General features: G+C 37.3%; 1 protein-coding gene across 3 annotated transcripts in view; it reads left to right on the forward strand.

Annotated features, from left to right (window-relative positions):
* The window catches only part of LOC141395166 (uncharacterized), a 1,209,623-nt gene that overhangs the window by 1,165,491 nt on the left and 16,716 nt on the right, over positions 1-27,416 (forward strand). For all 3 annotated transcript variants that reach the window (XM_073970671.1, XM_073970672.1, XM_073970669.1), the window contains one exon: positions 10,036-12,732. In XM_073970671.1, the coding sequence (XP_073826772.1) occupies positions 11,529-12,732 (1,204 nt within the window). In that variant the 5' untranslated portion in view covers positions 10,036-11,528. The remainder of the gene's footprint in view (positions 1-10,035; positions 12,733-27,416) is intronic.

Here is a 27,416-nt window from a genome sequence, read left to right on the forward strand (position 1 = left end):
GGAATCAGAAACGTGAAGGGGCCAATAAGGTGTTCATATCGCCCCAACCTATGAGGGTGCATCAAATCAAATTTGTCATTCCGTTTGTATCACGTCAAAATATTCGCCTCAATATCCCACCCAAACGGTTAAAATTTTGTTTTTAATCTTCGTTGTAGCTATAAAACTTTCCATCTGAAATGTGTCAGTATAGGTCCACACCTTCCTATAGCCCCCATAGAACGGTACCTTCCGAATTTCGATATTTTGAAGGTTGTGGCCTCAATATCCCACCGAAATGGCTGAAATTTGGTATTTGGACTTCGATGGAAGTACAAAACTTACCACCTAAAATTTGTTGGTATAGGACCACGTCTTCATAAAGGCCCTACAGAATGGTACCCCCGATTGTAAAGGTATTTGGAAGTCTGTGGCCTCAGTATCCCACCGAAATGGCTAAAATTTGGTATTTAGTCTTCGCTGGGGGTACAAAACTTGCAACCTAAAATTTGTTAGTATAGGTTCATGCCTGCATATAGCCCCCATAGAACGGTACCTTCCGATTTTCTATACTTTGAAGGTTGTGGCCTCAATATACCACCGATATGGCTGAAATTTGGTATTTAGTCTTCGTTGGGGGTATAAAACTTTCCACCTGAAATTTGTCGGTATAGGTTCATGCCTGAATATAGCTCCCATAGAACGGTACCCCCGATATAGGGTATTTTCAAGGTTTTAGCCGCATCATTTTAGCAAAGTGGCTGAAATTTGATATTTAGTCTTTGTTGCAGGTATACAACTTTCCACCTGAAATTTTTTGATATAGGTCCACGTCTTCATATAGCCTCCATAGAAGGGTACCTCCCGATTATCGTTATTTAGAAGGTTTTGGCCTCAATATTCCACCGAAATGGCTGATATTTGGTGTTTAGTCTTCGTTGGGGGTATAAAACTTTCCACCTGAAATTTATCTGTACAGGTTCATGCCTGCATATAGCCCCCATATAACGGCACCTTCCGATTTTCGATATTTTGAAGGTTGTGGCCTCAATATGTCCCACCGAGTTGGCTGATATTTGGTGTTTGGTCTTCGATGCGGGTACAAAACTTGCCACCTAAAATTTGTCGGTTTAGGTCCACGTCTTTATGTAGCCACCATAGAACGGTACCCCCGATTTTCGGTATTTTGAAGGTTTTAGCCACATTATCTTACCAAAATCCCACCGAAATGACTGAAATTTATTATTTGGTCTTCGAAGGGGGTACAAGACTTGCCACCTAAAATTTGTTGGTACAGATCCACGTCTTCTTTTAGCCCCCATATAACGGTACTCCCGATTTTCGATATTTTTAAGGTTGTGACCTCAATATCCTATTGAAATGGCTCAAATTTGATACTTGATCTTCGATGGGGGTACAAAACTTGTCATCTAAAATTTTTTGGTATAGGTCCATGCCTGCATATGGCCCCCTTAGAACTGTACCTTCCGATTCTCGATATTTAGAAGGTTGAATCCTCAATATCCCACTGATATGACTAAAATTTGGTATAGTTTTCCATGGGGGTATTCCAGAAGAGAATCATCAGCATAGGTCCACGTTTTTCTTGGGCGTATAAAATATTCCAGAAGAGAATTATCAGTATAGGTCCACGCCTTCATATAGCACCCATAGAAACGTACCTCCCGATTTTCGGTATTTTAAAAGTTGTGCCCTCAATACCCCACCGAAACGGCTGATGTTTTGTGTTTAGTCTTCGTTGGTGGTATACAACTTTTCACCTGAAATGTGTCGGTATTGCACCACGTCGTCATATAACGGTGCCTCCTGAGTTTATGTATTTTGAAGTTTTTGGCCATATTATCTCATCGAAATGTCTGAAATGTTCTATTTAGTCATCTTTGGAAGAAAAATGATATCCTCCCGGAATGGTAACTCCCTGCATATAGCCCACATAAACGGTACCTCCTGCGTTTCGGTGTTTTGAAGTTTTTGGCCGTATTATCTCATCGAAATGACTAAAATTTTCTATTTAGTCATCTTTGGGGGAAAAATAGTTCCCCCCGGGACTTTCCGACTTTCCGTATTTGGAAGGTTTTAGCCGCCTTATCCTACAGGAATAGTTCGGTATGTTGTCTTCCTTGGGATATACAGAATTCTTGCAACGAATTTTTGGTAAATAGCCCTGATAATAGGTACCTCCCGATTTGCGGTATTTTCAAGGTTTTATCCGCATTATCCTACCAAGTGGGTAAAATTCGGTAGATAGTCTTCGTTCGGGATACACAGAATTCCTGTCAGGAATTGTCGGTATAGGTGTACGTTTTGATGAAACCCCATAAAAGGTACCTCCCTTGTTTATACCCTCAGCCTTTAGGCTAGAAAGGTTATTTACACTTTGATACGAAAAATGTCTGTCTGTCTGGCTGGCTGCTGCGCACGATAACTCTTGAACGGATCAACCAATTCGAACCAGATTTAAACTTTGTTTAAGTTCGAAGATGTGCAAGATCGGTCCACTTCTTCTGGTACCTCCCCACAAAAGTTCAAAATTTTTTGTAAAATGCTGTGAACGATAACTCTCAAAGGGAGCAATCCATTTGGTCCACACTTTGCACATCGTATTACTCCTTCCAGATATAGGTCGGGTTCGAATATGGACTATATAGGCCCACTTATTCGGGTATATCCCACACAAAATTCGAATAAAGTGAAGTTTAAGAGCTCCTCTCGGATGGTTATGCAATTTTTTCAGTAAGTTGTCCTTGCGGCTCCCTTTACGGCGGTACCATTTTTTTCTTGCGCAAGTCCATACTTCCTGAGATAGTGGCCTAAAAGCTCCAAGAAACCCTGATGGCACCAACCAAAATGACAAATCCGCAAGATAATTCTCGCAGGGAGTTTCTGATCGGTGCAGGCTTCGCGCATCGTAGTATTTCATCCAGTTGGAATATGGATTGTATCGGTCCACTCCTTCGAGTACCTCCCATACAAAATTCGAATAAAGTGAAGTTAAAGAGCTCCTCACGGATCGTTTTGAAATTTTTTCATTTTTTTTTAACGGGTCCCTTTACGACCGTACAATTTTTTGCCGGAGTAAGTCAATAGTTCCTGAGATATTGGCCTAAAAGCTCCAAGAAACCCTGACGGCCCCAACCAAAATGGCAAATCCGCAAGATAATTCTCGCAGGGAGTTTCTGATTGGTGCAGGCTTTGAACATCGTATTATTTCATCCAGTCATGCATGGGATTTAAATATAGACTATATCGGTCCACTCCTTCGGGTACCTACCCCACAAAATTCCGATTAAGCGAAGTTTAAGAGCTCCTCTCGCATCGTTTTGATTCTTTTTTCAGTACGTTGGTCGAGCGGCCTCATTTACAATGGTACATTTTTTTCCGGAGTAAGTCAATAATGCCCAAAAGCTCCAAAACCCTTTTTCAAAATTTTCTATAAACTTATTTTAACGTAATTTAATATTTCGAGTCCTTTATGAGAAAGTTTGGTTACCAGAAATGTTTGGTATATGTAAATGATTTGGTATAGCCCCACATTACGGTACCTACTGATTTTAAAGCAAACTCGTGATACAAAATCAATACATTTTTATATACGCAAAATGATAGTGTTTGGTTTGGTTATTTTTATTTTTCTTGGTCAGTGGCTGAGTGTACTTCTCCGTCAGCACAGCTGACTGATACTTTCTTACTTGTTTTGATGGTCTTAGCCACATTATTCTACCGAAATGGTATACATTTGGCATATAGTATTCGACATGGGTATAAAACATGCTTACAGAGAATTGTGGGTATAGATGAAAGTTTCAATATAGCTCCTATTGATGCCCAGCGAAAATTCGGATCTGTTAGTCTTTATGTAACACATTACAAAGTAATGTAAATAAACATTACTACTCATATTACTCCTTATTAAGTTATGAGTACGGTGGCGCAGATCCTGTGTGTCCAACTACAAATCATAGGGTTTTGTGTTTTTTTTTGTTAAAAAATAAAAAACCTGATGTGTACCACATGTAAGCGTTTAAACAACCATTAATGTTCGTACGCGTCGTATAGTGTGTTCGGCAATAAATCAGAACATCACATGATCAAATTCTGCATAGAGCAAAATAAAATAAAAATATGAAGTGTGTTGCAATTGAAAACAAATTCCACCTCGGCTGTTCTAAAAATAGAATTGTTTAGCTTTTTAGCTGAAAGAAGGTTTTACGGGTTCACACAAATGGGTAGCAACCTCCGCACAGAGAAATATCAATATAGTTTAATAATTTGATATGTACGCAGGTACGTCCTGTTTTTGCGTATTTTCAGTTTGTGCATGCATCGTCGAAATGGTATTCCCGATTCTCAATGGGTTAAAAAACATAGATGTCTCATTTAGTACTTTCATAAACGAAAGGAATTTAATTGTTCCATTTTACTTCACTACAACTTAAGGTAGAGGGTACAAAAAATTCGGCCCGGCTGAACTTAATGCCGTTCTTACTAGTTTATTATACAGTCATATGTTGATGTAATTTAGCTGTCGCAAAGTCAACTGATGCTTTTTTTGTTGTTAACAAATTATTCGAATTTTCTCTCGCTTTATTAACACTGTTTTCACCTTCTCATTGATATTTTTGGTGACATTTCCTCCTCCACATGCTAGTTAGTTGTTTGTGCTTACTCTTGTTGTTGTTGCTATTTATAGCTATTAATGTTATGCTTGTTGCTGATATTGCATTAATTAATTTTTCGATTTTGTATCACAGAGACCGCTGTCGCTTGACTACGGCTGCTGTTGCTTGATTATCTTATAATAAAATAATTTCATTAATTATGTGTAATACGTAAATGTACCGGTTTTATTGCTTAACAACAACAACATCAACTTGGCGTATTACATCGGCAGCTGTAAAACAACATTATTTCAAATAATTTCACATCATCGTATCCATTGATTCAAAAGACAAATCCGTTAATTATTACCGGCAATACATACCACCACCACCATCACATTTGCTTAGACTTTGATTTCATTTTCAATTGAAGAAAAATTTATTCACACCCAATGTAATTATAAATGGATATTTATTTCCATGTAATGTTTTTTCTTTTCTTTCAAATCAATTTGTTTATGTTTGTTCATGAATGTTAGTCAATTGGTCACAGCTGTGATGTGATGTGGTGTGTGTGTGGGTAGAAGATCGATGTAATTAATTATTTTCGTAAGAATATTCAAAAAGATATTGTAATGTTAATCCACATAGGAGGTCATTTCAAGAAAAAAAATCGAAAAATTTTTGTATTATTTGTGTTGTTTATTTTAGATGTTTCTGGAATCTATGACGAAAGAAATTGTCGATTATATTATGTGATTAACTACTCGAATTATTTTCAGAGTTGATTGTCCATCATTAGTGACCTTGTTAAAAAAAATTATTCCAAATTCGTAGGCCGTGTGGTTTATTATCATTTGAAAATGTTCTCATTTATATGAAAATATTACAAACACAAGTAAAAAAGAATAAGTGTAATATGCCTGTAAAAAAACCAACAGCAGAAGTGGTGGACCTAAATGCACTATGAACAGATCCCTAATTATAAAGTTAAGTAGAATTTTGATTGGTTCGAAATTTCGTAACTAAAAAATAAGTTTTTGAATTCTTTTGTGTGGCCTTTGTGGTTTGGGTATCATAAATAGTGGACCTATTATTCGACCGAAAGACCCAATCAACACAGTCTACACCAAAACAAAGTGATTTGGGCGGAATTTTTGGAACTTTCTGGCCATTCTCGAGACAAGTATAGATAAAGTAATCAAATTATTGGGTTGTAACAAAAACCCAAAATACTACGAAAACTTTATGGCGAGATGTGTATGAAAAAGTATGTATGTATTGCTATGTAAGAAAGAATTTGCTTTCCCTGGCAAGAAACAAGTAAGAACGGCGTTAAGTTACACCCTCAACCACGAGTTGTATTGAAGTAAACAAATAGGTTCCTTCCGTTTATGAAGAAGACTAAATACAAAATTTCAGCAATTTCGGTAAAACAATCTGGCTTACCTTCAAAATACCGAAATTCGGGAGGTAGCGTTCTATCTATACCGAAAATTTTCTGGGGGGGAGAGTTTTTAGACTCAAAGAAGACTAAATACTAAATTTCCGATATTTCCGCAAGATAATGTGTCTATAACCTTCAAAATACCGAAAATCAAGATTTACACTTCTATGAGGAATATAGGAAGACGTGTACATATACTGATAATTCTCTTCTGGAATATATACCGACAAATTTAGAGGGGAAAGTTGAAGACTAAATACTAAATACCTCCAACGAAGACTAAATACCAAATTTCAGCCATTTCGATGGATTATTGTGACCACACCCTTCAAAATACCGAAAATCTAAATCTAAATACCGAATTTCAGCCATTTCGGTGGGTTGTTTTGGCCACATCCTTCAAAATACCGAAAATCGGGAGGTACCGTTCTATGGGTATGGATATATACCAACGAATTTCATATGGAAAGTTTAACATCCCAAATGAAGAATAAATACCAAATTTCAGCCAATCGGGAGGTACCGTTCTATGGGGGCTATATGAAGGTGTGGATCTATACAGACAAATTTCATACGGAAAGTTTAATATCTCAAATGAAGACTAAATAATAAATTTCAGCCATTACGGGGGAATATTGAGGCCACAACCTTCAAAATACCGAAAATCGGGAGGTACCGGTCTATGGGGGCTATATGAAGGCGTGGGTATATACCGACAAATTTCATATGGAAAGTTTAATATCCCAAATGAAAATGAATGACAAATTTAGTTATAGCCTCCTTATTACAATGTTATAGTCTTGATCACCATATCTATCCGCTTTAGAAACTTAAACACGATCCGAAAAGCGGCCTTAAACTGGATTGAAGGGCTAAAGTTTTGATATTTGGCGGAATTTTAGTTCAATGAAAATTTCAAAAGAATCCTCAATCAGCTCTTATAATTATATATTTATTTATTATTTGTTCAAAAGTATTTACATAGTTTACTTAGAAAACTAATCCTTAAAGAGATGGTTAAAAACAACCTTACATCCATAAGTACATGCTAGTATAATAGATTTTTTTATTTTTACAAAAAGGTATTTGGAGAAGGAAAACTGATGCTCTTATAATTATATAGTTGTCGTTTACTGCCAGACCAGCTTTAACAGATTCACCTTCAACCCTCTTAAAGGTATCTTAGTTATTTTACTAATCGACCGAAAATGTCCACATCATTAGCATAAGCAAGTAGGACGGTGAGAAGATCACACCGAATACGGTCTCCTTTTCTGAAACCTCTTTTGATAGGGAACTGTTCGGAGAGGTTCTTTCCTATTTTAACTGAGGACCTGGTGTTAGTTAAAGATAGTTAAAGAATACAGTCGTATCTCCTTTCTTGTGGACGGGACAGGATGGTCAGGTTCCAGTCGTTCAATACGCGTTCTTCTTGCCATATGGTGCTCAACTAGCTTATGCATACACCTTATCACAGTGCCGCCTATGGTTTTAAACAGCTACGTACGAGTAACGTCATACAAACTAACGTGCGACATTACGTATACGCAGTTTGTTCGTACAAACGACAGGTGCCCATTGAACTTGGTCGTTCAATGTAATTCAATTGACAAAACTCTGCTTCAGAAGATATGATACAATGGGTGTAATGCAATTATACAAATGTTAAACCGGTCCGACAAAATTGCTGAAATCACCTCTATTAAGCTTAGAATGGTGTACAACATCCTGTACCGTGCGGAGAGAGAAGGATGGCTCAAGCTGAATGCGTAACCAAGCAGACCAAAAACAGTGACCCCACGAATTGAAAGAAGAATAACACTATGCAACACTGAAAATGCAAACAACTTCCAGTATGCATTTTTTGAAAGTACATATTTAGACTACAAAATCCCTAGCAGGGTTTTGTCCTGTCAGATCCAGTTTGGATTTTATGGCCTCATCTAAACCGGGCTAAATCTACACTTTTTTGTATTTATCAGGCCTTTATCGCAGAAACGAATAGGAATTTAGCCTTGCTGTCTTTAGCAATATTGTAGCCCTTAACTGGTATAACTTATCTTTTGAAAAAACTACATAAGAACAACTCCATCTAGGGCATCAAAATCTATAAAATGTAGAAAATTTTTACATAATTGCTGAAATTCTGGTCAGCATCAGCTAAGCTATTGGGAGTTGAACCAAGTAACCTTTTACAAAAATATTCCAAATAAAGTTCTCAACAATTCTTCGGAACATTCTGAAACTCTAAAATGCTTACTTCATGTTGTTTCAGCGGTATTTTGCATCACATCTTTTACACAGATCACACCGGCAGTTTATTCTCGCATTTTGGATTTCACCGCATTATTGACATATTTATTAAATCGCCGTTTAAAAATATACTGAAAACAACGGCATAGAGGCATATTACAACAATGACATGTTCTGATGAGTTGTGTATTACATTCCAGGGAATATTTTTCCAAAAGAAAAGATTCAGAAAAAATTAACGGTTTTGGAGATACGGTGCGAAATTTATAAAAATAGTGGAATTTATGCATATATTTTGAAATTTGAGGCAATAAATGTAGTTTTTCGAGTTCATTATTTCACCAAATATTTTATTTTTGTCCTTATCTACAAATTTGCTTCAGAGGTCAGAAGAAGATTCGCATTGGTTTCAGAGATATAGCCCCGAATTTATTTAAAAACTCAATATTTAACCATGTTTAGATGGGACCATAAAATCCGAGCTGGATCTGACACAACAAAACCCAACTAGGGTTTCTTGTCGTTTGGGTCTGTACTTTCAAAAAATCCTCAGTTCGAATTGTTTGCACAAGATCACCTTAAAAATGTTGCACCGTGTAGCCCTAAGTCATTTGGAATAAAAGTAAGGGTGGATGAAAACTTTAGTATCTCCCTAAAAGCAATATTTACCAGTGAAAAGCAAGCTTATGCACATGTGCTGTGGTGTAACCTTTGCTTATTTGTTTCACATTATGTTGCTTTTTGGAGGGGTGGGTTACTAGTCCAACGCCCAACCTAAGTTTTAACGTTCTTATCGGTGAAGGCGAGGTACATTTTAGCTCAGTACCTTTAGCGGGTGTTAAAGGCAGCTATCCTGGTGACACCACGAGGAGGTCATTGCCCACTTGAGATGAAAGAGGGACCTAGATAAGTCCATGTTAAAGGCAGTCAGACCGTTACTTGGTATCTTTAATCCCCTACGTCACCCAAGCTTAAACTGAATCGAATAAAATTAGGGTTTTCGTATGGACATCTCATATCCATGGGATTTTGAATGGTTCGAATTGTAAAAGATTTTTTATCTCAAAGTGGGTTTTTTTCTATCAATCTTAAACGTATTTCAAAAGATGTATGGTGTATTTTCAAAATATGTCTGGCCATTATTAATACATTTTCTTTCTGTAATTTGTAATTGAAAGTCGATTTATTAAAATATCATCATTTGCAAACATTTAGTTGTCTAACTGTATGTATCCCGAAAAATGCCGACTATCATATAGGAGTTCTCGTTTTATGGCTTCAATCCTTTCTATACTTGTTTCGTATGAAATATCCGTTGAGTTTTATCTATCAATCTTATATACGTATTTCAAGAGCATTTCCAAATATCGTTTTATCCTTTTTCTATTTTCTTTATCATACTTATGAAATATGGCGTAATCTTCCTATTTGTATTATCCTACTTTAGTTGAATAAGAAGAAAAACAAACCACAAACAAGACGAAGACGGACCCTAAGCGTATTTATTGGCTTAATGATGGCATATCGATTGTCCACTTTCAAGTTATTTGTTTGATCACTTTTATTTGTACACTTGAAATAACAAAAATAAAATCTTATAGGGAATTAAGATAATAGAGAAGAAAACATTTGCTTTTTTGAGAAATTGAAAAACAAATATGACAAATTTTTTTGTTTTGTTGATAAATTGAAAACTTATCTTAATGCTGTTTTTCTTCCCCGTCTGTCTCTTTTCAGATATAATTATTTACTTTTTGCATGTAAATAGTAAAATAAAAACGAAATAAGGAACCACACACACGGACTTTAAAAAACAAAAAAAAATCCCTACCATAACTAAATTGATGATAAATAGGACTGCTAGGACTGCTGGCTGAGGAGACATATGGTGGTAACCTTTTTAATGTCCAAAATAAACACAAGGCAGAGCCAATAAGAATAAAAAATTTCACAAGACCAAGAAATTATTGTAAATAAACAATATTGATTGAATGCGAGAGAGAGTAGAGCGGAGTGGAAAGCGTAATAAACAAAAAAAAAAGCCTAGCCTGGAACCATATGCCTGAAGGGGGAAATCGTCATGCACAAGAAAATCATGTTGTTGTTTTTGGTGATATTGAAAAATCAATGTAAACAACAATTTGATGATTAAAACGACAATGTCTCCTACTGATCGTGGCAACAACAACAAAAATAATAACAACAACAACACAACTCAAAACGATCTTCAAGGAACAAACCAAGTATTTGAACATCAAATAACCCGTATAGCGGCGTCGGCGGCAATGCCAATGTTGTTTATGCCTAACAATAACAAAAATAACAACAACAATACCAGTACCACCGCAAACATTACCACCAATAACGCCAACAACAGGTCAACTTTATCATCATCAGCATTGACGGCGTTTTGCTGCATTTTTTCATTGTCCTCCACCTCCTACTCCTCATTTTCCTCAACGAGCAGTATTGGCTTGCGTTTATTGCTGCTTCTTTTGTTGTGTGCCAGCGCTGCTGATAGGTGGTGTTTGTAGACACTAAACAAACAACAAGGCCAGCCAGTACGCGTACCTAGCACATTTCTAACCCACAAGAGGCCAGGAAAGAAGAGAACCATTGAAGAAGCAAACAAACTCTAAAGATAAACAGAGACCGAGGCAAGGAAAACCGACAGGCAAGCAGCCAGCCAGACTTCAATTGAAAATTTCGATTAAACTCTGGGTGTTGGGTTTTTGCGTTCATTTCCTTACAAAACTCAAACGTGTTAACACAACCCAAATACGCGCTCTACGTACGCTCTGAGCGTATTTTTCCACGGAAAAAAGAAACAAAAATTCGTAACGAGATATTTGAATGTTCACAAAAGAAAAGAAAAAAGAATAACAGCGAAAAACAAGAACAGGAATTGTAGGCACCCAAAGTGAAAGAAGAGGAGCCATTGAAAGTTTTCTTTTATTTTTTGCTTTGTGGGGCATGTGGACGGATGGTGGTTTCACACAGTTAAAGAAGGAGACAATTAAATGATGTCATGTTATCTGAACAGCATCTACAAGAACAGCAACCAACGAACACAACTGCTAATCAACACCACCACGAACAACAACAGCAACAACATAATCAACATTGCAAATTTCCAAAACATTGACCCCCTCAATCAAGCGACTAGTGGCGCCCAACGTGTAAACTCTGCATTGCACCTCAAAAGCAAATCTTAAACTAATGGAAAAAAGATGGATACGAAAATAATAAATAATAGCTTTCAAAGCATCATCAACAACAACAAATATTATTGTTATAAAATTCAGGATGCTGATACAGATAGGCAGCAGCACCACCACCACCTACATTACCAATGTCCCCCAAAAAGACTTAACAGCAAAAGCCGGGAACGGGTTTGCAAGCCACCCAGCTCAACATTATCACCAACACCATCACCACCAGCTGCTCCTCCCAAATTAGTTAACCACAATGTTATCTGTCCAAGTAATAGAATATGTGCATGTTGTTGTTTTCCAAGCTTCAATGGAAACAATTTTGTGGCCAGTGAAACGGAAGTGCCACGACCACCAGCACCACCACATATAGTCAGGACAAAAACAACAACAACGGAACATAAAACAACATTAAACAGCGGGAAATGTGGCAATATTCAGCAAATAAGAAGAGCAGTATGTCCTCAGGATCAGCATCAGCATCATGAGGAACAACGGCAACAACAACAAGAACTGCAAGGAGAACAGCAAAGGCCTCAAAGAGTAGCAAAATATCGACTGAGTAACAGCAGCAGCATCATCAACAACAGCTCTAGTGGTAGCAGTAGAGCTACCCAAAGCTTCAATAGTAGCTGTTACAACATTTCAACTACCACCAGCATTATTAGCCATAAACAAGAATTCGGAGAACAAGAAGAAGTAGCAACAACATCTGCAGCAACGGCGAATTGGTGGTGTTGGTCAAACAGGGAAAGCAATTTGCCATTAACAAGAAGGACCCAAGTAGGACACACCACAACCACAGCAGCAGCATCAACAGCGACAACATCAACATCAAAGCTTTATGGAGAAAATCCTGCAGAACAACAACAACACGCAGAAGATGGACATCACCAACAGCAGCCCAACAGCCATCGTCGTATTATGAGCCAACAAAGAAAAAGCCTTAAATGCAAAACAAAGTCACCCTCATCAGCAGCATTATTTTGGTCAAATTGCTCTGCCTCATCATCATCATCATTGTCATCTTCATCATCATTGTCATCGATAACAACAGCAGGAACAGCAGCAGCAGTCATGTCCTCCATCTACAACAACATTATTAGGCATTTTGGCCTACAGCTATGTTGTCTCCTGCTGTTACGGCTAACAATGATTTCGAGTGCTGTGGCGGTTGGCATGGATACGGCAAATGCAAATCTAACCGATTTGGGTAGTCCGGGTATGTAGCCAATATTTCAATAATACTCTTTATTTTTTCCGTCTCTCCTCTCTCTTTTATCGTTTAAGAAACAAATAGCAAAAACAGCAACAACAACAACAGAATTGTAGAAAATCTAAAAACAAAAATTAACCTTAAATGAAAATGACATATTAACAACATAATCAAGTTGTCTTAACCCCTTTTTTGGGGTTGTCCGCCTCCGTCCACCTACCATTCCACATGCTAAATAATTTTCACAAAATCTCTCCCACTCATACAACTATAGTTGTTTATGTTTATATGACCATATGTGTGTGTCGTTGTGTTCCATGGCCCCCAGCTGATTTAAGCAATTTTTCTTTATTATTATTTTTTCCCACTTCCTTTTTTTATCGGCTTTCTAGTTTCCTTTCACTTTGTGTTATGTGTATTTGCTGGGGAGATTTTTTGTTTTTGCCAAGGGCAGAGGAGATCCTTGGGGTTTTTTTTTCCAAAATATGTTAAAGGATTAAAGAACAGACTTTACGACTTTGTCCACACTTTGTACAGTTTTTTTTTTTTGCTTTTATTTTGAAAGCAGGAAATAGTGGTCAGTAGAGTGGTGTATTCGTATACCACTAATCTTTTATTCATGTGAAGACCAGAAGACCACAGGATTCGGTCCAAAACAAGACCTGTTGAACGTCATGTGAAAGGTATTCTATCGAAAGAAAATTCGACCTATAGAATAACCGTAGAAGGTCTTCTATTTACAGATGTCCCAAATTAGTTTTTTAGTTTGGACGCTTGTGAAGAAGTTATCCAACGGCGTGTTAGATTATACTTGTTCGGAGTTGTTGTACGTTTGGAAGAAATATAACTATTTTGTATCGCCTTAATCAGTCATTTTTGTGGGTGCCGGCAGAATTTTGTTTAGAGTTTTTGGTCCATTATCTTAGGAAGTATGGGCTTGCACCCGAAAAAAATTATACAGTCAATTTGTCCGTTCGAAAGTTATCGTGCATACCACTCAGACAGATAGATGGACAGGGGTAAATTGCATATAGATTCTCGTAAACGTATTTCTTACCAATAAACTTGTGATCCGAAACCATTATTTCTATGGGACATCCGTATTTAGCTTAATTTAGATGACGATTTTAATTCGCGATCTGATTTAAAACTCGCAATCCAAACATATGGCATCAAACATATAATGTTTGGGTCAAACATATATTTGTTTGCTACAATCTTTTCTCCGTGGCGCCCATGAAAAAATCCACAGAATCTCCTATCGCTAAAACTTAGAGCTGGCAAAAATCTATGGCACTATCGATAGTATCGATTATTTTTTTATAAATTCAATATCGATAGATGATTTTGTCTATCGAATTAAAACCCCTAACCTAAAATCTATTAAAATGAATAGAAATTAAGCGGCTTTTCGTTTTGTGAGGATTTGAGAAAGTTAGGCCGTAGTAACACGTACAATTTTTTTCGGAAAAGTAAATTGCATTTTTGTGTTTTTTTTTTATTATTAATACAAAATCAATTAGTCTTTCTTCTTTATGTTTCTGTGAAGTAATTGTGCCAAATACCAACAAAAACATAGACAACTCCGCCATTTTTATTTCCAAGTTAGTGGAGATTAACGATAACATCCATTGCTCTAGATTTTTTGAAATTAAGTGTCGAAAATATCTAATGTTGGGAATATCGATAGTTCACCAGCTCTACTAGAACTCCTTAAGAAGGTCTTGTATCAATCGCAATGGCCTTGATGAACTTCAATTTATAGTAGACCTACATAGGGTTCTCTTCCCTTTAAGAAACTTTCAACTTTTTTCAACCTCTAGAAAGCTTTGGATAATTGTCTTATAGCTCTTCAACCTGTAGAAAAAACTTTAGAAGGCCTGTTTCCTATATAAGGACTTCAAGATGTCTTCTATTTGTAGAAGTCCTTTGGATAGTCTTCTGTCTGTTGATAACGTTTGGTGGGACCTTGTAACTTACTTACTTAGCTGGCTCATTACAGAGCATTTGTTCCATAGACCGAACTGAAAAATGATCTCCAACTTTCTCTGTTTAGCGCTTCGCTTTCTGGAATACCGCGCCTTGTCATCTCTTCATCCACTTGTTTGCGCCATCTACTCTTTGGCCTGCCAATACTGCGTGCACCGCCATGTGGCTCGAATTTATACGCCTTTTTAGCGGGTTCATCATCGCTCATTCTTATTATATGGCCTAGTCAACGCAATCGCTGCATCTCGATACGTTTAACTATATTGATGTCGTTGTGTAGCAGATACAGCTCGTGGTTCATACGACGTCGACATTCACCGTCAACGCAGATCGGCCCGTAGATCTTTCAAAGAAGTTTTCTCTCAGGCACGCCAAGCACTGCCTTATCTGCTTGCGCAAGTACCCAGGCTTCAGGACCATACATCAGCACGGGTAGTATCAGTGTTTTGTAAAGCGTTATTTTTGTTTGACGAGTTGTGGCTTTGTTTTTAAAGTGCTTACTTAAGCCAAACAGATGCTACATCTGTTGGCCTATACAATTCTTCTTTTTATTTCACAACTGATGTCGTTTGTTGTGTTTACGGAGGTGTCGAGGTAGACGAAATCTTTTATTACCTCAATATTATAGGAATCAACTTCCAAAGTCGGTCCAATCTCAATGGATGCTTGGTCTTCTCGCCGTTTACCGCCAGACCCTTTTTAGCAGATTCTCCTTCAACCTTCATAAAGGTATCGGTTACTTTTTTTTACTGATCGTCCCATGATGTCTATATCATCAGCATAAGCAAGTAACATGTGGCTATTGGTGTAAATTGTGCCACTTCTTTTGACGTCTGCCTCTCGTATAACCTTTTCTAGCAGGACGTTGAAAAGATCACACAAAAGGCTGTCTCCTCTTTTGGTACAAAACTCTTCGGAGAGGTTCTTTCCTATTTTATTTTGTGAGCTTTGCGGGGATATCAAATTCAGACATTGCTTGAAATACCTTTGAACGTAGCGGGCTGTCGAAGGCTGCTTTATAATCGACAAAAAGGTGGTAGGTGTCGATCTGCATCTCTTGGGTCTTCTCCAGGATTTGCCACAGGGTAAATATCTGGTCAATGGTGGACTTGCCAGGTCTAAAGCTGCATTGGTATGGTCCAATTATTTCGTTGACCATGGACTTTAGTCGTTCGCACAATATCCCTGACACTATCTTGCAGGCGATATGGGGATGACTTATGCCCCTATAGTTGGAGCATAAAGTCGTATCTCCTTTCTTAAGGACGGGACGGGAAGAACGCGTACCCGACGATTGGAACCTGAGCATCCTGTGTTCCACTCGTCGGGTACGCGTTCTTCCTGCCAGATGGAGCTAACTAGCTGATGCTTTTCAGCGTGGTGCCTCCGGTTTTAAACAGCTTGACTGGTAGGCCATCAGCTCCTGCTGCCTTATTATTCTTCAGCCGGTTTATTGCTGTCTTGACCTCATTTTGGCCGGGTGGTAAACATCAGTTACCAGATTACCTTGCTGGTCTCTACAGGAGAATGTGCCAGTTTCAAAACCATCAGTTTGATGTTTCACTCTTTGGTGGATTTTTCGTAATCCATTCTGTCTTCTGTACATCTCGATTTGTTCACACTCCCGCTTTTCCGTCACTCTCTTTTTCCTGCGGAAAAGACGTTTCTCCTCTCTCCTTTTCTCCCGATATCTGTCTCGTGCGCTACGCGTTGCTATTGTTTGTAATGTAACCCTATATGCCGCACTTGTCTCTTCGGTAGCAGCACAACACTCCTGGTCATACCATGGATTCCTTGGTGCAGGTCTCTGGTATCCAAGTACTGATTTTGCGACTGTGTGCATGGAGTGGGCAATGCCTTGCCATTGTCCTGATATGTTGTAGGGACGAGGAGTGCTTTGATTAAGCAGTTGGTCCAGTTGAGTGGAATATGCTGTGGCTATCTGTTGTGATTGCAGCTTACCGATGCAAAACTTCCGTGTTGTGTCTGATAGCACTTTGTTTGCTACGTTTAATCTGGTACGCACCTTTGCTGCAACAATGTAGTGGTCCGAGTCTACACGCTTGATGCATGTCTTCCATCTATCACAACGTGATCAATTTGATTTCTTGTTCTTTGATCTGACGACAGCCAGGTGCCCTTATGAATATCGAGATGCTTAAATCTGGTACTGCGAACTACCATGTTTCTTGCAGCTGCAAAGTCTATCAGTTTCATACCACTGTCAGATGTTTCACTGTGGAGACTGAAAATCGCCTAGAATAATTTTAATGTCATGGGCAGGGTAACGGTCATAAGTTTCTTCTAAGCGCTGGTAAAATATATCTTTATTCTGTTCGTCCTTGTATTCAGTGGGAGCATAAGCGCAAATAAAACTAATGTTGAAGAATTTAGCTTTTAATCGAATTGTAGCGAGTCTTTCATTCACTGGGGTGAAGTTGGAGACCAGATGTTTTAACCTCCGACCAACTACAAATCCGCAACCAAACTCATGTTTTGTGTCATGGCAGCTATAATACAGTGCGTCGCCTTTAGGTGTTGTTGTGACGCCTTTCCCGTTCCATCGTATTTCCTGTATGGCAGTAATGTCGGACTTTTACTTTTCAAGTACATCTGCCAATGCGTAAACTGCACCTTCTCTATAAAGGTGCAGATTCGCAGATCATGGTCCTTAAAACTTTTGCTGTGGTCGTCAACTTTTGAGGGATTTGTTTTTCTTTTCTTTCGTTTTTTCATAGTTGGCTGTTTTTTATAGGGCAGGGTTACTAACCCGACGCCCAAACCCAAGTTTTTAACGTTCTTATGGGTGAACGCGCGGCACATGTTAGCTCACTACCTTTAACGGGTGTAATAGGCAGTTCCCCACATGACACCACGGGGAGGTCAGTGTCCACTTGAGATGAAGGAGGGACCAAGATAAATCCTGGGCTTTGCCATGTTAAAGCCGGTCAGGACCGTTCCTTGGTATCTTCCATCCCCTACGTCACCCAAAAACAAGATTATTATTTTCTTAAAACGCCCACAAAATATGCGAAGATTGCCCCATGCGTTTTCGAGCTATCGTTGGCACAGCAGAACGCTTTTACAAAAAAGGTTTCGCAGGTAGCCATTTACCACAAAACTATGCAATATTTTTCAACAACAAAAATTCCAAAAGTAGTGTAAAATGTGCTCTTTCATGTGAAGGAAATATTGGTATTTTCTTTGAAAGTCATAAAACATGAGGTTTTTTGGTCTGCACGACTAGGGATAATCTCTTAATGGAACGATTCCCTGAAATGACCCAACTACACCATATTTAATTTTATCTTGTTCATTTAGCTCCTCTCGTTCATATATCTCTTCTAGTTTATTTGGTTGAACAAATTAATATAGTTCCTTCGGCTCATTTCATTTTAGTTTTCGCTCTATCTTCCTCGACCATTAACAAATGAGGCATGGCATAGAGTAGAAAAATTAACGATGAATACATTTCACTCTTTCCTTTAATATTATTCTGTTGCTTAATTAAAAATAATAATAGTCAAATACTCCGATCGAAACACAATGACCCGAGTTTTTTTTTTTGAGAAGAGGAAGCATGGGAGATATTCATAAGAAAATTATAGTCTGAAATGTGTTATTGAACGAAAAGTAGCCATCGCATGAAATGAACGACCTGGTTCCTTTCGGTGAACGGTTCCTTTCAATGAATTATTCTGTTGTGAATATTTTCAATCTTTTAAACTGCTCTCATTGTAAAGTTCTTTACGGGCGTAATATTTTCGTTTGAGAGATTTGTGTTAATAATGATTATGATTAATATCTGGACCTAAACAAGTGTTAATAACCCTCTTTATTAGCTACAAAAAAGTTCAATTTGTTTGGCTCGTGTCCTTAACCACCTCCTTACCACACTATTCCCGCAATATCTGCAAGAAAAAAATCCCATTAAAAAATAATGCAATTTGTAAATGTATAAAACCCATATTAAAGAACAAAAAGCAACAACATAAACAAGTCATTCAGTTTCGTTTTGCGGATTATCAATTTTCAAAATTGGCTAGATTTTTCCACAATCAATCATTAAGGAGGTTTTACAAGAATAATGATCTGAATAACCTTCAACTTTTTGTGTTGAAGCCCATAACAAAAAACAGAAAAAAACAACTGAAACTGAAATTGAACAAAATGTTGAAATCAATATCGAAGCCAAAAGAACAAAACGTAGTCAAACAAAACAAAACAAAACAAAAAAGACAATAAAAATGTCATTGTTCTTTTACTTTAAGTAAAGTGCTTGTGCTGCCGGCCCAAAGAGACTTTTTAAGACGACTTAATCTAAACTGAAAATCTTTGTTAATTTCCATTAAAGTTTTGTTATGCTATGACAGCTTTTTGCTGGATATATCGACCAAAGTAAGAAAAATGGAAAAATAATTAAGGTTAACGACGACGGCGACGAGAACAAGACGATTAGGAGGTGGATGATGAGAATGATGACGGGGCATGGAGGGCATGCAAGAAGTTATGGTTAATGCCGGCAAAGGCCATGACATTATGATTTTTGAGGAACAAAACAAAAAAAATTATTATTTTTCTTTTGTCCTTAATGGCCAAGGGTGTTAAATTTTTTGTAAAACAAGGGATTTTTTGTCTTAAAATTTTGAAAATAAAAAGAAGATTTAGGAAAACTTCATTAAAATTGCTTTTAGTAATTATATCGACGAAAATTATTGTTTTAATTAAACATTAATTTGCACTTAATGATAAAAACAGGAAATTTTATTATGACTAATTTCCAATAATTGACATATCACACATTTGCCTATGCTAATTGGTCATTTGTTTTTTTTTTTTCTTTTTCGTATATATTAATGGGAATAACCCTATTTTTTTGCATGTCCATACATAGTCACGTCAAGCGTTTACCTTTATCTTAAGCTTTTTTTCACTGTCATCATCCATCATTGTCACTGGACTGTCAAGGCAATTGTTACACTATTCTCAGCAAATTAGATGAAGTTCCCAGGGCTATGCAAATAGCTATGGACTTCGTCATCATCATCGGCCATTACCATTGGTTATACTTTGCTAATCATCTATCAATAAATTATGATGCCTTGCAAAGAATAAATAAAGAAGAAATTAACATGAAAACCAAATCAAAAATTTCAAAATTGTTTAATCAATTTTAGATTTTTAAAATAAATAATAAATGATTATTTTTGTATTCGATTTTTTTTAATTAAAATTGGGTTTATATGTTAATTTATTTCAACAGTTGTCTATCACACAATGGATTAAATTTATTTAGCCAATGTTGCTTTGTTGTCGTAGTCGTTTTTTTTAGCTGAAAAATAGTTAATGTTTCTGTTATATAACACACCCTAGATTTTCGTTTTTTAATTTGTTTAATATTTGGTATGGGTATTAAGTTTATAAGCAGCAAAATCACATGGAACCGGTGATCGAAGGAGTTTTTTTGATTATTTTTTTCAACATGATATTTGGTCAAAAAAAAAAGCTTTGGAGGAGGTGTTTGGTCTTTAGGTCGTCTGTCTTTAAAGGTCGTCTGTCTATTGAATACATGTAAAATGTATTCTTTATGTAGAATGACTTTTAAAGGGTTGTATAGTTTTTCTATTATGTAGGTTCTTCTATCTCTAGATGACCTATCCGAAATCTGCCAACTCTAGTAGATTTTATATTTATATTACCTTATTCAACGAAAGGTCTACATAGGGTTTCCATTATATAAAATACTTTTTGAAGAACTTCAATCTATAGAAGGCCTATAGAGAGTCTCCTATCTCTAGTAGACCTCTAGAAAGTCTGTTAATTATAGATAAAGATGAAGATGGCCTCTGTCTGTAGAAGCGATACTTCTATCATTTTAATCTATATAGAGGCCTATAAGAGTATTTCATCTCTAGAAGACCTATATAGTACTCTACCTCTAGAACCCCTTTAGAAGGGATTGTGTCAATAGAAATGGTTTTACTTACTTACTAACTTACTTACTTAGCTGCCCATTATAGAACATTTGTTCCATAGACCGAACTAAGAAAAGATCTCCAATCCTCTCTGTTTTTCGCTTCGCTTTTTGGAATACCGCGCATTTTCATTTCTTCATCCACTTGTATGCTCCATCGAAGCTTATGCCTGCCGATTCTGCGTGCACCGCCATGTGGCATGTATTCATACCCCTTTTTAGCGGGTTCATCATCGCTCATTTTTATGATATGGCCTAGGCAACGCAATCGTTGCATCTCGATACGTTTAACTATATTCATGTCTTTGTATAGCTGATATAGCTCGTGGTTCATACGACGTCGATAATCACCGTCAACGCAAATCATAAGATCTAAGAAGAATTTTCCTCTCAAACACACCAAGCACTACCTTATCTGCTGCGCAAGTACCCATGCTTCGGAGCCATACATTAGCACGGGTAGTATCAGCGTTTTGTATAGTGTTATTTTTGTTTGACGACAAGTGGTTTTGTTTTTAAATTGCTTACTTAAACCATAGTAGCATCTGTTGGCCAATATAATTCTTCTTATTTCACAACTGATGTTGTTTGTTGTATTTATGGCAGTGCCGAGTTAGACGAAGTCTTTAACTACCTCAAAATTATAGGTACCAACTTCCACTGTTGGTCCGAGCTCTGTGGACGCTTTGCGCGTCGACACCATCAATTTGGTCTTTTCGCCGTTTACCGCCAGACCCACTTTCGCAGATTCTGCTTCGACGCTCCTAAAGGTCTCAGTTACTTCCTTTACTGATCGTCCCATGGTGTCTATGTCATCAGCATAAGCAAGTAATATGTGACTATTGGTGTAAATTGTGCCATTTCTTTTGACATTTGCATCTCGTATTACCTTTTCCAGCAAAATGTTGAATAGGTCACACGAAAGGCTGTCTCATTGTCTGAAACCTCTTTTAGTACTGAACTGTTCGGAGAGGTTCTTTCCAAATTTTAACTGAAGACCTAGTGTCAGTTAAAGTCATCTTACAAAGCCGGATGAGCTTTGCGGGGATACCAAATTCAGACATTGCATGGAATACCTTTGATCGGAGGGGACTGTGGAATGCTGCTTTATAATCGACAAAAAGGTGATATGTGTCGATCTGCATCTCTTGGGTCTTCTCAAGGATTTGCCGCAGGCTAAATATCTGGTCAATGGTGGACTCGCCAGGTCTAAAGACGCATTGGTATGGCCCAATTATCTCGTTGACCATAGGATTTAGTCGATCGCACAATATCCCTGACACGATCTTATAGGCAATAGGGAGAAGACTTATGCCCCTATAGTTGGAGCATACAGTCTTATCTCCTTTCTTGTGGACGGGACACAAGATGCTCAGGTTCCAATCGTCGGGTACGCGTTCTTCCTGCGCGTCGCCTCCGGTTTTAAACAGCTCGGTTGGTAGGCCATCGGCTCCTGTTGCTTTATTATTCTTCAGCCGATTGATTGCTGTTTTTTCCTCATCTTGGCAGGGTGGTATACATTCTATACGGTCTTCTGGGATTGGATCTGTGGTATCATCGACTTCGCTACTATTGGATACCAGCAGATTGGAAACATTTTCCTTCGATATCCTGAGCACGCTATTTGTATCTGTTAACAGATTACCTTGCTGGTCTCTACAGAAGGATGTGCCTATACCAAAGCCATCTGGTTGATGTTTCACTCTTTGATAGAATTTTCGAACTTCATTCTGGCACCTGTACATCTCGATTTTTTCACACTTCCGCTTTTCCATTTCTCTCTTTTTCTTGCGGAAAAGACGTTTCTCTTCTTTCCTTTTCTTCCGATATCTCTCTCGTGAGCTACGCGTTGCTACTGATTGTAAAGTAGCTCTATATGCCGCATTTTTCTCTTCGGTAGCAGCACGACACACCTGGTCATACCATGAATTCCTTTGTGGAGGTCTCTGGAATCCAAGTATAGATTTTGCGGCTGCTTGCATGGAGTGGGCTATATTTTGCCATTGTGTTGTTATGTTATCGGAACAAGGAGTGCTCTCATTAAGCAAATGGGCTAGATGAGTGGAATATGCTGTGGCTATCTGTTGTGTTTGCAGGCTATCGATGTCCAACTTCCACGTTGTGTCTGTTCATGATTTACTTGCAACGTTTAGACGGGCACGTACCTTTGCTGCAACAAGGTAGTTATCCGAATCAATGTTTGCGCCTCGGAACGATCGTACATCCAACACGCTCGATGAATGTCTTCCATCTATCACAACATGATCAATTTGATTACTTGTTCTGTGATCTGGAGACAGCCAGGTGTCCTTATGAATATCGAGATGATTAAATCTGGTCACACGTTTCTTCTAAGTGCTCGTAAAATATGTCTTTGGTCTGTTCGTCCTTTTTTTAAGTGGGAGCATGAGCGCAAATAAAGCTGATGTTGAAGAATTTAGCCTTTATTCGAATTGTAGCAAGTCTTTCATTCACTGGGGGTGAAGCTTAAAACGTTTGTGGGGTTCGTCAACTTTAGAGGGGTTCGTTTTTCTTTTCATTCATTTTTTCATAGTAGGCTGTTTTTTCTAGGGGAGGGTTACTAACCCGACGCCCAAACCCAAGTTTTTAACGTTCTTATGGGTGAACGCGCGGCACATGTTAGCTCACTACCTTTAATGGGTGTTAAAGGCAGTTCCCCAGGTGACACCACGGGAGGTCAGTGTCCACTTGAGATGAAAGAGGGACCAAGATAAATCCTGTGCTTTGCCATGTTAAAACCGGTCAGGACCGTTCCTTGGTATCTTCCATCCCCTACTTCACCCGAAAGGTGATTACACCTGGGAAGTTTTTGCGGATTCTGAAACATCAATGTTCATAGATAAGAAAAATCAAAAAACAAGGAAAAAATCACTAGAGGTATTTTTAAATAAATCGCATAAAACTTGGCATTTCTACGTATTTTTAGGTTTTTAGGATTTTATATAGAAACCGCAAGCCCTATCAAAATGGGACTAAAGAAAATGTTGTAGCAGTGGAAATCCTCTAAAATGTTTTCTTTAATCACATTTCGATAGGACTTGCCCTTTTCAAGCGAAATCCTGAAAACCTAAAATAAACCTAAAAATGAGAACTTTGACCGCGATTTATTTAAAAATTCCTCCAGCGATTTTTCTTGTTTTTGGATTTTTCTCATCTATGGACATTGCTGTTTCAGAATCCGCAAAAACTTCCGAGGTTAAAGCGGTTTTCATTGAAAGTTAGTTAAGGTGTACCCTGCATGGCATGATTTTATAAGGAGGCGATACCCTCAGTGCATTATCCCAATTTGAACTTCTATATCTTAAAAATGGTAAAACATAGGAAAAAGTCATAAAAAATTTTCAGTGCTACAACATTTCCCTAAGTGCCATTTCGATAGGCTTTGCGGTTTCCAAGCAAAATCATGAAAACCTAAAAAAACTCTAAAAATGCGATGTTCTACCTACTATTCTCTTGGACGTCTTTCAACTGAAAATAGCTTGAAGCTGTACTTTTGCTCGTCGGGAAAATATTTCATTATTATTTATTGAAAGGTAACGCCTTATGAAATTTTTTAACATCAAAACATGTAAAAATGTCCCTCAGAAGATTTTTGATGGGTTCTCAAGGCTCAAAAAAATCGATGTTGCCATGTGATTATTGCAGTTTTGCACTTTTACCTGATACCTGCCCAGAAAGCCCTAATCAATCTGAATACCTACTTGGCAAATATACATAATATTGCCCATATGGGAATAGACTATGATTTTTTTCAAAACTAAATTTTTTGCAATTTCTGCTAATTCAATTAGATTTTAGTTAAGAAATCCTAAACAATATTAAGAAACTTGATTTCAGTTCAATCTATATTTAAACCACCTCACAAAAAAAAAAAAACAACAACAATAAATAAATAATAATTGTTAAATAGACAGTTGATACCACTTAAAGTCTAGACGACATGTTGTTGAGCATTTCGTTGCTGCTTCGTATTATGCAGATTGTATATCACAAATTACAATCCGAACAAAATTTGAAGAATGGCCAAGCAGCAAAAAATCACTTTTAATTAAAAGACTAATAAATTCTTTTTTCGCTTTTGCAAGACAACGACATATCGAGACGACGACAACGATGTCGTCGATGATGGAAATGAGAGGGACCGACCAGAGCCATTCATACACAACAAACGGAGCCGCAATAAAACATATTGACGCTGTTTGCCGAATGACAGACACAATGGACATGACTAAATGACGGTTTATATCGTTTAAATTTGTACGTGGCTATTTGGCCGCCTGACTATTATGCCGGCTGGCAGGCACATAACAAAAATAAAATCGTAGAAGAAAAAAAAAAATTCAAAATACTGTCATTAAATAAATTGGCAAAGAGAAAAAATCCACCGACCAAAAGAACTTCAATCCAATACGAACGACAACAGCAATAATTGTAATTAAAGCTCATAAAATTATGCAGCGTTTAAAACGTGTAATTTTCTCTAAACAAAATGGCAATGGCGTTTAAATAAAATCATGATTAGTAGTAAACTGACGAGAAGGGAAAAAATATCAAAACCATAAAAGCGTCAATAAACAACACTACATCAACATAACGAACTGTCAAATCACATAAACATGTACTGTCGCTGTTCTTTTGTAGAGTGGTGTCGTCAGTTTAAGACATTCATCAAATATCGCAGGTGAATTTTTAATTAGCTCTTCAATACTTATACGGTGAGGTTAAATTAAAAAGCAATTAAAGGTCCTATTCTGCATATCTTAAACCTGGTTTCGTTAATTTTGTCAAAGAATTATTATGCCCAATTCTGAATCAGTACTTTCTTGACTCACCAAAATTATAGCGGTCACCATCTAAGAAACTTAAAAATTCTAAATTTTCATTTGTGCAAAATTTCATGGCAATAATCAATTCGTCTGGCTAACCATTTGCTCGACACACTTTGTGTGGTGTTAACCTCCATAACTATCATGGAGGAACTTTCGAATTTAATGGTATATTGATAATAATGATGCGTTACGGATACAAAAATCATATTTTTCTATTTTTGGAATGGCACCCTTCCCTTATCCAAAAATACATAGTAAAAAATCACAATTAATTGAAAACAATTAAAAATGATTAATCGTAAATTGCCAAAACTTAATAATAATCATTAAACAACCATGAATGACTAAGTTAGCTGCTAGTTTCAACATTTGTTTGATTTCGCAAAAACTCCTCAAATCCTCATTCCACAGAAAAAAAAAACCACAAACATAAGGTGGTTACCTTCTTTTCTCATGATGATGTTGTCGACCATGATGATGATGATGTTTTTGTTAATCAATCTAAATCGGGAAGCAAAATCTTAGACATTATTGTAGTCATTGAAATGGACAGCATCACCACCACCAGCAGCAGCAGCCAGCTTGTAGTTTTTGTTTTGGTAATAGATTTTATTATACCATAACTAAATGACGTCTGATGCCACAAAAACAAAAAAAAATATTAATAGTTTTTTTAGTAATAATAACAACAATTTGAAATCCAACTCTACTCCTAATGATTTATGAGTTAATTTATAATGGTGTATCAGTTTTTTTGTACAACAACAACAACAATAATAATTTGAGATTTTGTAAGGTATTTTTGTACAGCTGCCATGTCTTATAAATAATCTTCTAATGGAATGGGTGTAGAGATACATAAAATGAGGAACTAAATCGCTTAAACATACACTTAGGTGATCATAAAATAATAGTTATTCCTTAAACCAATCTCTGGACAGCCTACCAAAAAGGATGGATGGGAGTACCGCATAACTTCAACTTCTATCTTCAACCATCTAAATGACATGTTTCACTAGTGGCCACCATTAAAGTTTTGGCCTACCTTTTAAACCTGTTCGATCAGTATCACCTTCCTCTCTTATTTAAGGGATGTTTCTGCTCTCCTATTAGAGGAAGTCTGACTTCCTAAGGCGAACCCAATGCACTTCCTTGTGGATCTTCTGGAGTGCCATGAAACCCTTCTGATCTTCTGTTGTGGTCTTTTATAGGAAAAACTTGTAAGAAGAATTTTCTGTAAGAAAACCGGAGGATATTCAATATGGAGACCTCATGGTCTTCTATAACAAGACCTCATGATCTTCTGTAAAAAGACCCCATGGTCTTCTATAACAAGACCTGCGGATCTTCCTTAGAAGACCTCATGGTATTCTAAAAGAAGACTTTATGGCCTTCTATAAGAAGACCTCATGTTCTTCTATAAGAAGTCCTCATGGTATTCTATATGAAGACCTCATGGTATTCTAAGAGAAGACTTTATGGTCTTCAATAAGAAGACCTCATGGCCTTCTATAAGAAGACCCAATGGCCGTCTATTAGAAGACCTCATGGCCTTCTATAAGAAAACCTCATGGTCTTCTATAAGAAGTCCTCATGGTTTCTATAAGAAGACCACATGGCCTTCTATTAGACGACCTCATGGTCTTCTATAAGAAGACATCATTGTCTTCTATAAGAAAACCTCATGGTCTTCAATATGAAGACCCCATGGTCTTCTAAAAAAAACCTCATGGTCCTCTATAACACCTCATGGTCCTCTATAAGACCTAATGGCCTTCTATAAGAAGACCTGAGGATCTTCTATAAGAAGACCTCATGGTAATGGTATTCTATAAGAAGACCTCATGGTTTTCTATAAAACGACCTCATGGTCTTCT

This window comes from Musca autumnalis, unplaced genomic scaffold, assembly GCF_047663935.1.
Source record: "Musca autumnalis isolate F117 unplaced genomic scaffold, ASM4766393v1 scaffold_2, whole genome shotgun sequence".
NCBI classification, from domain to species: domain Eukaryota; kingdom Metazoa; phylum Arthropoda; class Insecta; order Diptera; family Muscidae; genus Musca; species Musca autumnalis.